We start from the raw sequence: 13,088 nt of genomic DNA on the forward strand, positions 1-13,088 counted from the left end.
CTTCTCATTGGCTTTATAGTCTCTGGCTCCAGGCCTTATTACCTGGAATATGTTCATAACTGTCCCTCCTTCTCCTGGTCATTAGATCAAGGCCCACATATCTTCCACATGTGAGGAGAGAGAAGGGGCTGGTGATTTGAGGCCTGCCAGTAAAGAAACTTGCTGGTGACAGTCAGCTATCTAAGCATTGCAAGGCCCCATGTCTAGGCAGTTCAGACAGGTCACTGCTGATGGCACGTTCCAGGACAAGGCTCTGAAAGAACAGGAGCATGTTCTTCATTGTCGTGAGTGAGGCAGCAGCTACTACCTTTTCCTCCTTGCCTGGTGGTTCTCCTGAGCCACATGGAGAAGAGACATCCTCTGAGACATTCCATTTTCTGTTTTCTGATCCAACTCCACCTGACAGCTCCCAGTCATAGAGTAGTGAGCACTGTGCCAGGAGACACACTACCCTCCCCCACATGCCCTCCCCACCGGAGCTTATCCAGAACTTCAGTCTTACGCACTTCAGCCTGGGAGTGAACACTCTCCCCCAGCCTCCAGCTGTTCAGCACAGTAGTTCTGGGCTTTGGTGGAGAAGGGGGATCTGATCCCCATTCTCAGGGCATGGCTGTGTTTTGAGTTTCTCTCCATAGACAAAGTGGGCTCATAAATGAGCCCCATTTAACCCTCCTTGCCCATCTCTTTTCCAGCCGACCCCATTGCGCAGGTCCACCAGGCCTTCTGCAAGAACCTGCTGGAGCGAGCTATAGAGTCCTTGGTGAAACCTCAGGCCAAAAAGAAGGCTGGAGACCAGGAAGAAGAGAGCTGGTAAAGTCCCCAGACAAGTCCCCCTGCCTTAGGGCCTGTCCACACAGGCAACTCCAGGACAGCCTGAAGGCCTGCACTCATAGAGGGAAGCAAGCCCTGGCATCGGGCTGGCAGGGCAATCAAATGATTCCTTTGTATTTAATTTCTCAAAAATGAGAGCCCTGTGTTAACCCTGATCTGGACTTTCCTCCTAGACCAAGTGCACCTTTTTTTTTTTTTTTTGAGATGGAGTCTCGCTCTGTCGCCCAGGCTGGAGTGCAGTGGCGCGATCTCGGCTCACTGCAAGCTCCGCCTCCTGGGTTCACACCATTCTCCTGCCTCAGTCTCCTGAGTAGCTGGGACTACAGGTGCCTGCTACCACACCTGGCTAATTTTTTGTATTTTTAGTAGAGACGGGCTTTCACCATGTTAGCCAGAATGGTCTCAATCTCCTGATCTCGTGATCTGCCTGCCTTGGCCTCCCAAAGTGCTGGGATTACAGGTCTGAGCCACCATGCCCTGCCTTTTTTTTTTTTTTTTGAGATGGAATTTCACTCTTGTTGTCCAGGCTGGAGTGCAATGGACCAGTCTCAGCTCACTGCAACCTCCGCCTCCCTGGTTCAAGCGATTCTTCCACCTCAGCCTCCCAAGTAGCTGGGATTACAGGTGCCCGCCACCATGCCCAGCTAACTTTTGTATTTTTAGTAGAGATGAGGTTTCACCATGTCAGTCAGGCTGGTCTCAAACTCCTGACCTCAGGCAGTCCGCCTGCCTCAGCCTCCCAAAGTGCTGAGATTACAGGCGTGAGCCATCGCGCCTGGCAGGTGTGCCCATTTTTATGTATCCCTTTAGCAAGCGGAGTCAGTACTTGGATCAAGTCAGGAATTTCATTAGCTTGCTTTGCTTTTTGGGGTAGGGAGCAGCGGCCTATTGAAAGGGAATAGAAATGAAATGTGACAAACTCAGCAGAAGGCAGGCACATCTGGCCTGGACATCTTGGGGACCCAGCCCCTCATGGAATGTGCTGGGCAATTTTTGTCTCTGACATACTTACCGAGCACAGTCCTTCTTTCACAGGGTAAGACCTGAGAGGCAGATAGGTGCCAAAGTCACTTTCATTTTTTGTTATTTTTGTTTGTATTTGGGGGAGGTTTTTGAGACAGTGTCTCACTCTGTCACCCAGGCTGGAGTGTAGTGGCACAATCTTGGCTCACTGCAACCTCTGCCTCCTGGGTTCAAGTGGTTCTCCTGCCTCAGCCTCCCAAGTAGCTAGGATTACAGGTGCCTGCCACCATGCCTGGCTAATTTTTGTATTTCTTAGTAGAGTCAAGAGTTTCACCATTCATCAGGCTGGTCTGGAACTCCTGACCTCAAATGATCTGCCTGCCTTGGCCTCCCAAAGTGCTGGGATTACAGGCATGAGCCACCATACCCAGCCCCAAAGTCACTTTCCTACAAGGCCCAGATCCTGATTGGGGTGTACCTGAGGAAAGGGGGAGGGGGCAGTTCTGCCTGGGAGATAAGAAAACTTTTGGGAGGAGATGACACTGGACTTGGGGCTTAAGGGGAGGAGTGAGGGTAGGCTGTGGGGGATGCTAGGGAAAGGCCTCCAGTAGAGGGAAGAGTGTCAGTGTCAGTGACAGCCCAGAGACACAGAGGAAGTACGCCTGTGGAATACAAACGGTGCACATAGACAGCGCTTGTGTGTGCCTGGGATAACAGGAAAGGGATGGAAATGGCCATTTGGTCTTAGAGCTGGAGAGCTGAACAGCCAGGTCATGAGGTGGGCCTTGTGTATATGTTTTGATGTACATGGGACCCTTTCTTTTCTTCCTAGTGAATTCTCCAGTGCTCTGGAGTACCTGAAATTACTTCATTCTTTCGTGGACTCTGTGGGGATTGTGAGCCCCCCACTCTCCAGCAGCTCCGTGCTCAAATCCGCCCTGGGTAAGCACCTGCGGGTGGCCCACAGTCTCAGGGTGCTCAGTTCAGGTCTTCACAGTGCTTTTGCCCCAGGGGTCCAGGGTGTTAGGAGTGTAGATGCCAGCATCTTCTCTGGATCCCAGGTTCATATCTGTGGCCCTCATGTGACCCCGACTCACAGTCACCCCCTCCCAAACAGCACTCAGAGGCAGGAAACTATGGTTTTCAGAGAAGTAGGGCAATGAGTGACTGAATGTCTTCCTCAAGCCCTGGCTGTGTGGCCCCGGTGAGGACCCTTCTTAATTCCCAGAAGAACAAGCAACGAGTGGCCCAGGCACCAGGGATGGCAGGGAGTCACCTTTCAGATGCACAGTGGCCCCTGAGGCAGCTCTTGGGCCTTACATTGTTCTGAAGAGACTTCATCTGGGCCTCTCTACCACTCCCCAGCCCCTCATTACCTCAGTGTCACAGCGCAGCCTGCTGACTGGATTGACACCAGGACATTTCTTTGCTTCTGTCCCTAAACTGCCATCAGGACAATAGCACATCAGCTGCCAACTCTTGGGCTTCTGTGGCCACCTGGGAAGATGGGGGTACCAAGCTACCTCTGGTCACTCTCCCTGGGAAGGGAGGGATCCCAGAAAATCAGCCACCCCATCATGATCCCTGACCTGTGGCCTCTGTTTTCAAGTTTGGGGAAGCATGACCATCCCTGCTGGTTTTGTGGGATCACTACTGTCATCATTTTGCAGTTGAAAAAACTAAGGCTGAGAGAAGACTTAAAATACTCTTAACAGGAACCTATTCCAGATACTTTGAAGATACCATTCTTTATGGCTGTTGAAAGCTTAGGTTGTATCCATCTTTTTACTTAAAAACAACACTGCAATGAACATCTGTGTTAAACTTTTTTCTCTCTTTAAGCCAATTTCATTATGACAGACTGCCAAAAATGGGATTACTAGCTTAATGGGAGTGAACTTTTTTTTTTTTGAGACAGAGTCTTGCTCTTGTTCTTGTTGCCCAGGCTGGAGGGCAATGGTGCGATCTCGGCCCACTGCAACCTCCACCACCTTGGGGTTCAAGCGATTCTCTTGCCTCAGCCTCCCTAGTAGCTGGGATTACAGGTGCCCACCACCGTGCCTGGCTAATTTTTTTGTGTATTTTTAGTAGAGAGGGGGTTTCACCATGTCGGCCAGGCTGGTCTCAAACTCCTGACCTCAGGTGATCCACCTGCCTCAGCCTCCCAAAATGCTGGGATTACAGACATGAACCACCGTGCCCAGCCAGGAGTGAACATTTTTAAGGCTCTTGATACATATTGCCAAACACTTTGCATGATTGCGCTGGTTTATTCCCCTCCCCGCGAGTCCTGGTGTGGGAGCCCAGAGGCTATTGGCCCATTCCCAGCAGGCAAAGATGTTACCCACCTCCTAGAAAGGAAGTGTAGCAGGCTCTGAGCACCACAGGTCTCGTTTCTGTGGGTGTTGGAGTACGTTTGGTGCTGTTCCCCTCTAGGTCCAGACATCATCTGTCGGTGGTGGACGTCTGCAATCACTGTGGCCATCAGCTGGCTCCAGGGAGACGACGCAGCTGTACGCTCTCATTTTACCAAAGTAGAACGCATCCCCAAGGCCCTGGAAGTGACAGAGTGCGTAACCCTCCTTGGCCACTCACTTGCTTCTCTCCAGGGGAATCTTATTTGAGTTAGCGGGAGCAAGCTGGACTGGGTGGGCATGTTGGGGTGAAGGGTCAGGACTGCATGACAGGTGGGTGGCTAGAAAAGTCGGGGGTGAGGGCACCATGGAGAACTCAAGTTGGGCCAGCAGGTCCTCTGTGCAAGTGTCCTGCTCTGCACAACATGACAGTTGTCCCAGCAGCTGTCAGCACTGCCTCCAGGTCCTCCTTCCTGCAGCCTTCATGGCACCACAGGCTGAAAAGAAGAGACGAGAGCACTGTGGCTCCCAGCATCTTCAGAAGTTTCGTGGTGGAGGCAGGCATTGGTGGTTCACAATCAGTGCAGAGAGGCCACTGTTGCCCCCAAAACTCACGTGCACTGGAGCATCCTGCCCCTGTGTGCCAGCATTTTACCCACTTTCCTTCCAGCCCCACCATCAACCCTGGCAACCTTGTCCTGTAACTAAAATAGCCTTTAGCACTTGGCATAACCAGAGAGCTTTTGACATTCCTCTTTGGAGATTCATGTCTGCGTCTTGGGGGCATTCAGCACTTAGTGATGGGCAGCCCAGCCTGCTGACTCCCCAGCTGTTTCTAATTGGATCTGAGTGTTCTAAGAGAAACTGTAAAATGCTCCAGGACAGAAAGGCCCCACGAGGTCCTAGCCTTAGAGCCAAGGCTGTAGCATTTCCTATCAAGCAGACTCTTAACCAGCGCACAGAAGTTGCTTAGAAGAGTGAGTATACACAGGCTTGAAGTCCTGTGTTCCCTGAAGTAGATGTGACATCCTAATTGCATTGAAGTAGCCCCATTTTTAAGCACTCTGACTAGGTAAGCACCCAGCCCTGTGTAGCATTCCACCTGTATGTGTGTCTCCCCCAGTCAGTGTGCTTGAGGACACTGAGGCTCAGCAGGTAAGTTGTCTAAAGTCATCTCACTCCTGAGCAGCAGAGCTGCCGTGGATAGCCAAGACACCCCTGCAGGCACTGGTGCCTCCTGGATTCACTTACCCTGGGTCCCTCTGCTCTTCAGCGACTAGGATGCTATGAGACCCCTCCTCCATCCCTAGCCTCCCCTTCCACTCCCAGTCTGCTCTACATAAAGAAGCTAAGTTTCTCCAGAGAGTTTAACACCACATATCTGGGAGGGTGGTCCCTTAAAGAACGGGTACAACATCTTATTGTGGCCAGTTTATAGGTAAGGAAACTGAGGCACACATGTTGGAATGACTTATCTTGGGTGGCTTCTTAGCAGCAGATGTGATGGTGAATCCTGTGTCTCTGACTTCCAGCACTGAAGGAAGGTGCTACAGGGTGTGGCGCTCACCCTAGCTCAGGGCTGGCATTTCAGGTCTGGAGCCATAGTGGCACATATCATATCAGTGTGGGGCGTCGCGGTCACTGGCTTGGGCCCCTCTGCCTGTCACGCGGGTAACATATAGCGACCTGCCTCTCGACTCCCTATCACTGCTGCAGGAGCCCCCTGGTGAAGGCCATCTTCCATGCCTGCAGAGCCATGCATGCTTCACTCCCTGGGAAAGCAGATGGGCAGCAGAGTTCCTTCTGCCATTGCGAGAGGGCCAGCGGCCACCTATGGAGCAGCCTCAACGTCAGCGGGGCCACCTCTGACCCTGCCCTCAACCACGTGAGTGGGGCCTGAGCTGGCCCTGGGGGAGGTGCTCTGCACTGGCTTATGAGAACACTCCCACTCACCTCATGCTGACCCCGAAAGTGGGGCCATCCAAGAGACAGAGAAACCAGGACAGCAGCCCCCTTTCAAAAAAAGTTACAGCCTATTGGCCTAGGTGGACTGCCTTTTCAGCCTCTGAGGCAAGCGTGTTTCTACCTGCACCTTTCTTAGGCTCCCAGAGTCCCAGGTCCTGCTGGCCCATAGCTTCTATAAATCCAGGTACACCCCAGCTGGCCAGGGGTTCACCCTGCATTTGCTCCAGCAGTTTGCATGACTTCCCAGGCCTCTGCAGGCAGCCTTGGAGTGGGCCGCTGCCCCCTTGGGCACACAAACAGAGCTGAAGACCACCCTGGGCACCTCCCTGGCTGGCTGTACACCTCCTGGCGGGCAGCTGCGGTGCATTGTAGTTGCATTGCATGTTCTGGTGGTACCCATGCAATGTTTCCACAGTGCATCACAGAGGCCTGCCTGGCCCTCGAGAGCCTGCCCACTGTGCCCTGACCGAAGGCCCGATCACTTGGGGGAGGGGATCCTGATAGAGGGCACTGCTGCCACTGTTGGGACCTAAGTCACAGCCATCCCAGGAAACAGAGGAGGGCACCCAGCTGGAAGTGGAGCATCACCTGGTCTCCTGAGGAATATGTCCTTAACTCCAGAGTGGGAGGAACAGGGAGAGTCCTGGAGATTCAGATTCTCAACCATTCCCTGGGATTTGGTCTCAGCTGGCTAGGCTAGTACTTCAAGCTAGATATTGTCAGTAGACCAGGGCACTGGGAAGAACCCAGGACAGCATGCCAGCCCCTATAGGGACAGGCAATGTGCAGAAAAGGCCCCAACTGGCTGGGTGCGGTGGCTCACACCTGTAATCCCAGCACTTTGGGAAGCTGAGGTGGGCAGATACCTGAGGTCAGGAGTTCGAGACCAGCCTGGCCAACATGGTGAAACCCCTTTTGTACTAAAAATACAAAAATTAGTCAGGTGTGGTGGCATATATCTGTAATCCCAGCTACTCAGGAGGCTGAGGCAGAAGAATTGCTTGAACCCGGGAGGTAGAGGTTGCAGTGAGCCAAGATCACACCACTGCACTCCAGCCTGGGTAACAGAGCAAGACTCCATCTTTAAAAAAAAAACGGGGTGGGGGGGCAAATGCCCTGGGCTGCCAAGACCAAAGGCAGATGGCGAGCCACATCTCAGCCTCTCTTTTGGGCTTTCCATTAGTCTCTTCCATATTTGTCTTCATGAGAGAGCCAAACGGTACAGGCTCAGTTTGGGGAATGAGAGGCTTACAGCCACCCTTTGGACCGGGGTTCCTTGATAGCAGCTCTGTGGTAGGAGAGTGAGCTTAGAAGACGAGCTCATGCAGCCTGATGGCCCTCAGAGGGCAGAATCCAGCCATAGGCTTGCTGCCTCCATATCCACAGGCGCTTCTGCAGCATGCACAGCTTAGAAGCGCCAGGTTTTGTTTGAGGAGAGGGATCCTTATCCACATCCCCTTGAACCACACACCAGCCAGAAAACAGTGTAGGCAAAGATCAAGGTCTCATGCCGGGACAGGGCAGGGTCTTCCCCAGGCCCAGTGTCGTGGGAAGGAGGAAAGCCAGGGCTAGGTGAGATGAGGCTTGGCCTGAGGGAGTTCATCTGGACCGGCGGGCTACTTGCGGCCCATCTCAACAAGGACTCGCTGCTCCTCACTGCTTGGTGTCGTGCTGGTGTGCCATTGCGAGCCAGGTGGGCAGCCAGCCCCATAGGTAGTGGGCGGAAAGTATGCATGGCCCACATGCAGTACCTTCTCATATGACACAGCAGCCCTGTGGTGGTGCCATTTCCATTTTTTTGGATGAAGAAACAGACTCAGACTAAGTCCTGTGCCAGGGTCATGTAGCTAGTAAGTGGCAGAGCCAGGTCAGCCAGCCTAGTCCCCAAGCACTAAACCATTCTGTGGTTGTCTTCTGAGACACCTGTCTTCCTCTCCCCCTCCTCGTCCTCCTTCCCCCAGCCCCATCTCCAAGCTCTGCTGCCACTTCAGGCTTTTCCTTGGCACCTAGTGGGTATCTCAGCCTCCTAGCCAGCCATGGTGGAGCTCCCATGGGGTGGAAGAACCTGCGCCTTCAACCCACAAGGGTTTGATTTTTGCCCCTGCCACTGCCTGTGCTGTGTCCCCTATACAAGCTGCTGTCCCTGTCAGAGCCTTGCTTTCTCACCTGCAGAATGGGGAGGGCTTGTCTCCCACCTCCTGGGGCCATGGAAGGGACTGGTTCTCCCCTGAGCTGTTCCCTCACATCCTGTAGAGTTCTCCAGGCTCTGGGGCTCTCTGCTTCCTCCCAGAGCTGCTGAGTGTTGGTCTGGGGGGAAGCCTGGTAAGTGCTGGGATCCTTGCCTCAGGGATGGGCCAGTCATCTGTTCCCCCTCTCTCATGGCTGACCCCACAGGTGGTCCAGCTGCTCACCTGTGACCTGCTACTGTCGCTACGGACAACGCTCTGGCAAAAGCAGGCCAGTGCCAGCCAGGCTGTCGGGGAGACCTACCACGCATCAGGCGCTGAACTGGCGGGCTTCCAGCGGGACCTGGGCAGCCTGCGCAGGCTGGCACACAGCTTCCGCCCAGCGTACCGCAAGGTGAGGCCCAGCTGGCTGGTGGGGCAGGGCAGATTGGAGCCTGTGGGGCCTGAGCCCAGAACCCAGCATGGGCACCAGCGCGTGGTGGTGGAGTTGGCCCTCTGAGGTCAGCCTGGTGACCTGTCGAGCACCTGCTTGGCTCATGCCCAACACTGGGCTGGGCGCCATGTGTCCCTGTGTTCAGCACACGTTGGTTGAGTGCCTGCTGTGTGCCTGGCCCTGGAGCTCAGCAGGGAGCAGGCCACACTTTGCCGCCACAGACAGGGGCCAGCAGGGAGCTGTGCCTCCCCAGGCACATGCTGAGTGGGAGGGCTCTGAGGGCAATGGCGGCAAGTCAGGGCTCCTGGCCGGGTCCCAAGCTCCGCTTTGACTTTCATAACTGTTGGCAAAGTGACAATTTCTCTAGAACTGCACTTAAAGGGAAATTCACTCTCTTTTTCATAGTAACTAGAGGCTTCGGTTCTGCTGCTGGGTAACATCCTCTTGGCAGTGGCCACATGATCTGAACTAAGTCACAGAGGAAAGGTCTATGACTGGGCTTGCTGGGCTCCAGCCATTTCCATTTTTGTTTATTTTTATTGCTACATAATTTATTCAACATGTTTGTACCTGTATTTTTTTCTAAAAATTTGAGTGAGATGACTCAGAAGTGTCATTGACGGGGCACGGCCTGGGCTGGAAGGAGACGGCCTCAGAGCAAGGCTGCTGCCGTGGAGCCTGATATTCAGCCCCCACACCCATCACCCTGAGGTGCTGTGGGACCCACACGGTTGCACTGGGCCACTGTGTGCAGCGAGCCAAGACAGACACAGCAGACAGTATCATCAGAGAGCCATTCCTTACTATGGAAAAGAGGGCATGTACCCCAAGGCCTGGGGCGGTACCCCTGCCTCCTGGAGCCCCCTCTGGTCAGCCCTCTGGTCTTCTCACAGCATGGCTGGCAACAATGGCTTTTTTTTTTTTTTTAATAGATAGGGTCTTGCTATGTGGCCCAGGCTGGTCTCAGACCCCTAGCCTCAAGCTATCCTCCTGCCTCCACCTTCCAAAGTGCTGGGATTACAGGTGTGAGCCACCTCGCCTGGTCCAAAGGCCTCCTCTTAAATACCATTTCCATTCTGCTTCTCCCTGCTGAGAGCCCATCAGTGGCTCCCCATTGCCTACCAGGACCAGAATCCACTTGGCAGCCCTGAAGACCCTCCCTGAAGACTGAGATATAAAGGCATCAAAAAGAGCTTGAGATTTTAAGAAATGGCAGACCTCGGCCTTGCCCTTCACCCAGCAGTGGCTCATACCTAAGCGCTGCAGACTTGACCTGCACACCTCTAGACTCTGTTCCTTTCTAAAGATACAGAAAGAGGATACCAAACCTCTCTGGTACCAGCCCAACTGTCCCTCCTCACCCCTCTGTCCCTGTCACACCTGTCCTTTTGTCAAACTCGAAGCAGCCTCCAGGGCCTTGGGGCTTCACCCAGGACACTTGTCTGCCAGCCCCACAAGGTGCGTCAGGGCTTTTTCTTGTCACCAGTTGGGAAAAGCAGGCCTTTTGCCTCTCTCGCCTCTCGCCTCTCGTCCTGCTCCTGCCGTGCAGCCAGGTTTCCAGCCTGGCTCACGGTCAGAGTAGGGGTCAACAAAGGTTGCTTTTCAGGGGTGAGCAAGGCAAGTTGGTGTGGGAAGGGATGTCATCAGGTGGCAGGCGAGATGGCTCAGGGAGAGCTACCCTGGGCATAGACAGGTGGGGACCAGGGATATGACGGATGTCACCCCGGCGCCTCCCCAGGTGTTCCTGCATGAAGCGACCGTGCGCCTGATGGCAGGAGCCAGCCCCACCCGCACCCACCAGCTGCTGGAACACAGCCTGCGGCGGCGCACCACACAGAGCGCCAAGCACGGTGAGTCCACCACTCCCCAGCTCACAGGCTGGGCTGGACCCTGCCTCCTGGGAAGAGAGGAGGGAAGGGGCCAGCCCAACTCCCGCATCTGGCAGCGGTGCCCAGCACACCTCTCGCCTGAGAATGAAAGAAGCCCGGGGCCGCCCTTGGTGGGCTGCAGGGGTTGGGGTGGTCACGGGTCATGCTCTGCTCAGGGAAGGAGGGTTGGGGTAGCTTCCCAACACAGGCGCATGCATCGAGCCAGGTCATGTGGCTCCATCTCAGTCCCACCATGGGCTGGCTGTGAGAGGCTGGACAAATTCACTTCTTTTCCGTGGACTGGGTGGGGCAGCAGACCCCACCTCCCAGGATGGGTGTGAGTGTTCAGTGAATGAGTCCAGGTAACGCCAAGGAACAGCACCAGCTTCATGGCAGACTCTCGGTTCTGACACACATCTCCTTCCCACAGGAGAGGTGGATACCTGGCCTGGCCAGCGAGAGCGGGCCACCGCCATCCTGCTGGCCTGCCGCCACCTGCCCCTCTCCTTCCTCTCCTCCCCGGGCCAGCGGGCAGTGCTACTGGCCGAGGCTGCCCGCACCCTGGAGAAGGTGGGTGACCGGCGCTCCTGCAACGACTGCCAGCAGATGATTGTCAAGCTGGGTGGTGGCACTGCCATTGCCGCCTCCTGACCACCAGGCTCAGCCCACCCCTCCACTTCTCTCTTGGTTCCTCTCTCTCCCAGCATCCTCCCGCTGAGAGTGGTGGGGAGGCGCCTTGTCATCTTAGCTGTCACCTGCCGAGGCTTCTGGGTCACCTCAGGCCAGCGGGCCCCTGGGCAGAGCCCCTTAAAGCTGCTGTCACTAGATGCCCATGGTCCAGGGCCTGGTGGGCATAAGAGGAAAGGTAGCAGGGCAGAAACTGGGCAGCTCTGACTTGATAGCAGCAGGGGGAGCTCCCAAGCTGCCAAGCCCCTGCCTCCAGCCTTCCTGAGTTTATCTCTCCTGAACGCTACTCTCTCCTTTTTGCTTCCTCAGATTTTATCAGGCTTCCTCTGGGGGACAGCAGTCTCTGAGCACCAGGGAGCAGTTGCCCTCAGGCCTGTGCCCGGCATGCCCTCCCCCCTTTTTATACAAATGTTTTTTACCAGTGTGCTTGGGTTTGCCATGATGCGAGGCTGAGTTGCTGTAGCGTCTTGATTCTCTCCCTGGGTCTGCGTTCCCTCCCCTGTGGCTGGCTGAGCCTGCTCATTGCTTTTCCCTTTATTACACAGGACAGCCAGGGGAGGAGGGGGCCCAGCCCTGGGAGGCTGGTGGGAGGCAGGGGATAGGCCTGCAGATGAATGAAATAATGTCAGCATTATTTTTTAATTTTTTAAAAAAATAAATGGTATCTTATTTAATTGTCCTGTTCCTTCCCACTCCCCGCCTCCTAGGATGTCAGCCCAAGCTCAAGGTGGGCGCAGGGAGCTGGGAGAAATGAAGCCGCCCATTGGGACTGGGGACCAGGTGCCTTCAGCATGGCTTCTAGGTTCCCTCCTCCCCTACCCCAGCTCCCACCTCCACAGTACAGACTGTCCCCAACTTAACAATGGTTCAACCATGTTTCAACTTTACAGTTGGTCTGTTGGGGTATTAAATGAATTTTTTACTTATGATATTTTCATTTATGATGAGTTTATCAGGAAGTAACCCCATGGTAAGTTGAGACATATCTGTATTTTTTATCCCTAATTCTTGACCCGAAAATAAACCAGGGCGGCAAGGACCAACCCCTAATCCCTCTCCAGCGGCAAGCCCTTCTTTTCAGAGTGGGCAGAGGGTGCCTATGGTGGGCACTAGGAATGAGGTCCCCTGCCTTGATGTGTGTCCTAGGAGAAAAAGTCCTACTTTTCTGGACCCCCTGGTGCAGCACCTCCCAGAGACTGTTTCTCCCAGGGCCTCCTGAGTGACAGGGGCCCTGCCTCCCTGTGCCTCGTCCTCAGGCTGGTTGGAGCAGAGGGTGGGCAGGAGCCCCAGCACAGACTGAGGGGTGCTCACAACAGGGCCACCTCGATGCAGGCTGGAATGTTGTCCCTGGGGTGTGCTTGGACCCCACCTGCTTGCTTTCTCTCCTGCCCCTCCCCTACTCTCACTGTAATTTATGGACCCTGCCCACCTGCGTGTCGTGTGTATGTCCTGTGCCTTTTCTCACTATTGTTTGGGGGTGGGAGAGGGTGGTTTTTCACTGAAAAGGGGGATACACCTATGGCTTCTTTGATGTTCAGTCAGTCACCGTGTCCCAGACATAGGTTATTCAATAAACATAGATTGGTACCACCCAGCACAAGGTGTGTGAGGGTCTGTAGTGCGACTGCTGTGGTGTCCAGCCAAGGGGCTGCATGACTTGGCAGGCAGTGGGTCTGGGACTGAGGGCAGCCCCCCACCTGCTGAGAGGGCCCCTAGCCTCAGTCTAATGGGCCTCCCTTGCCCACCTTCTGTCCGGTGCCTGACACACCCTCCAGCCTGGGATAAAAGGGCTGTGGGTGGC

At 54.7% G+C, this 13,088-nt stretch overlaps 1 protein-coding gene across 1 annotated transcript in view; it reads left to right on the forward strand.

Moving 5' to 3' along the window:
* The window catches only part of SREBF2 (sterol regulatory element binding transcription factor 2), an 82,938-nt gene extending 70,054 nt beyond the window's left edge, over positions 1 to 12,884 (forward strand). Inside the window, exons 13-19 of the mRNA XM_011945102.1 lie at positions 693 to 810; positions 2,627 to 2,736; positions 4,231 to 4,363; positions 5,865 to 6,033; positions 8,508 to 8,693; positions 10,471 to 10,582; positions 11,031 to 12,884. Coding sequence (XP_011800492.1) covers positions 693 to 810; positions 2,627 to 2,736; positions 4,231 to 4,363; positions 5,865 to 6,033; positions 8,508 to 8,693; positions 10,471 to 10,582; positions 11,031 to 11,251 — 1,049 coding nt within the window. The 3' untranslated portion in view covers positions 11,252 to 12,884. The remainder of the gene's footprint in view (positions 1 to 692; positions 811 to 2,626; positions 2,737 to 4,230; positions 4,364 to 5,864; positions 6,034 to 8,507; positions 8,694 to 10,470; positions 10,583 to 11,030) is intronic.
* The last annotated feature ends 204 nt before the right edge of the window (positions 12,885 to 13,088 follow it).

This window comes from Colobus angolensis, unplaced genomic scaffold (assembly GCF_000951035.1).
Source record: "Colobus angolensis palliatus isolate OR3802 unplaced genomic scaffold, Cang.pa_1.0 Scaffold239, whole genome shotgun sequence".
In the NCBI taxonomy this organism is placed as follows: domain Eukaryota; kingdom Metazoa; phylum Chordata; class Mammalia; order Primates; family Cercopithecidae; genus Colobus; species Colobus angolensis.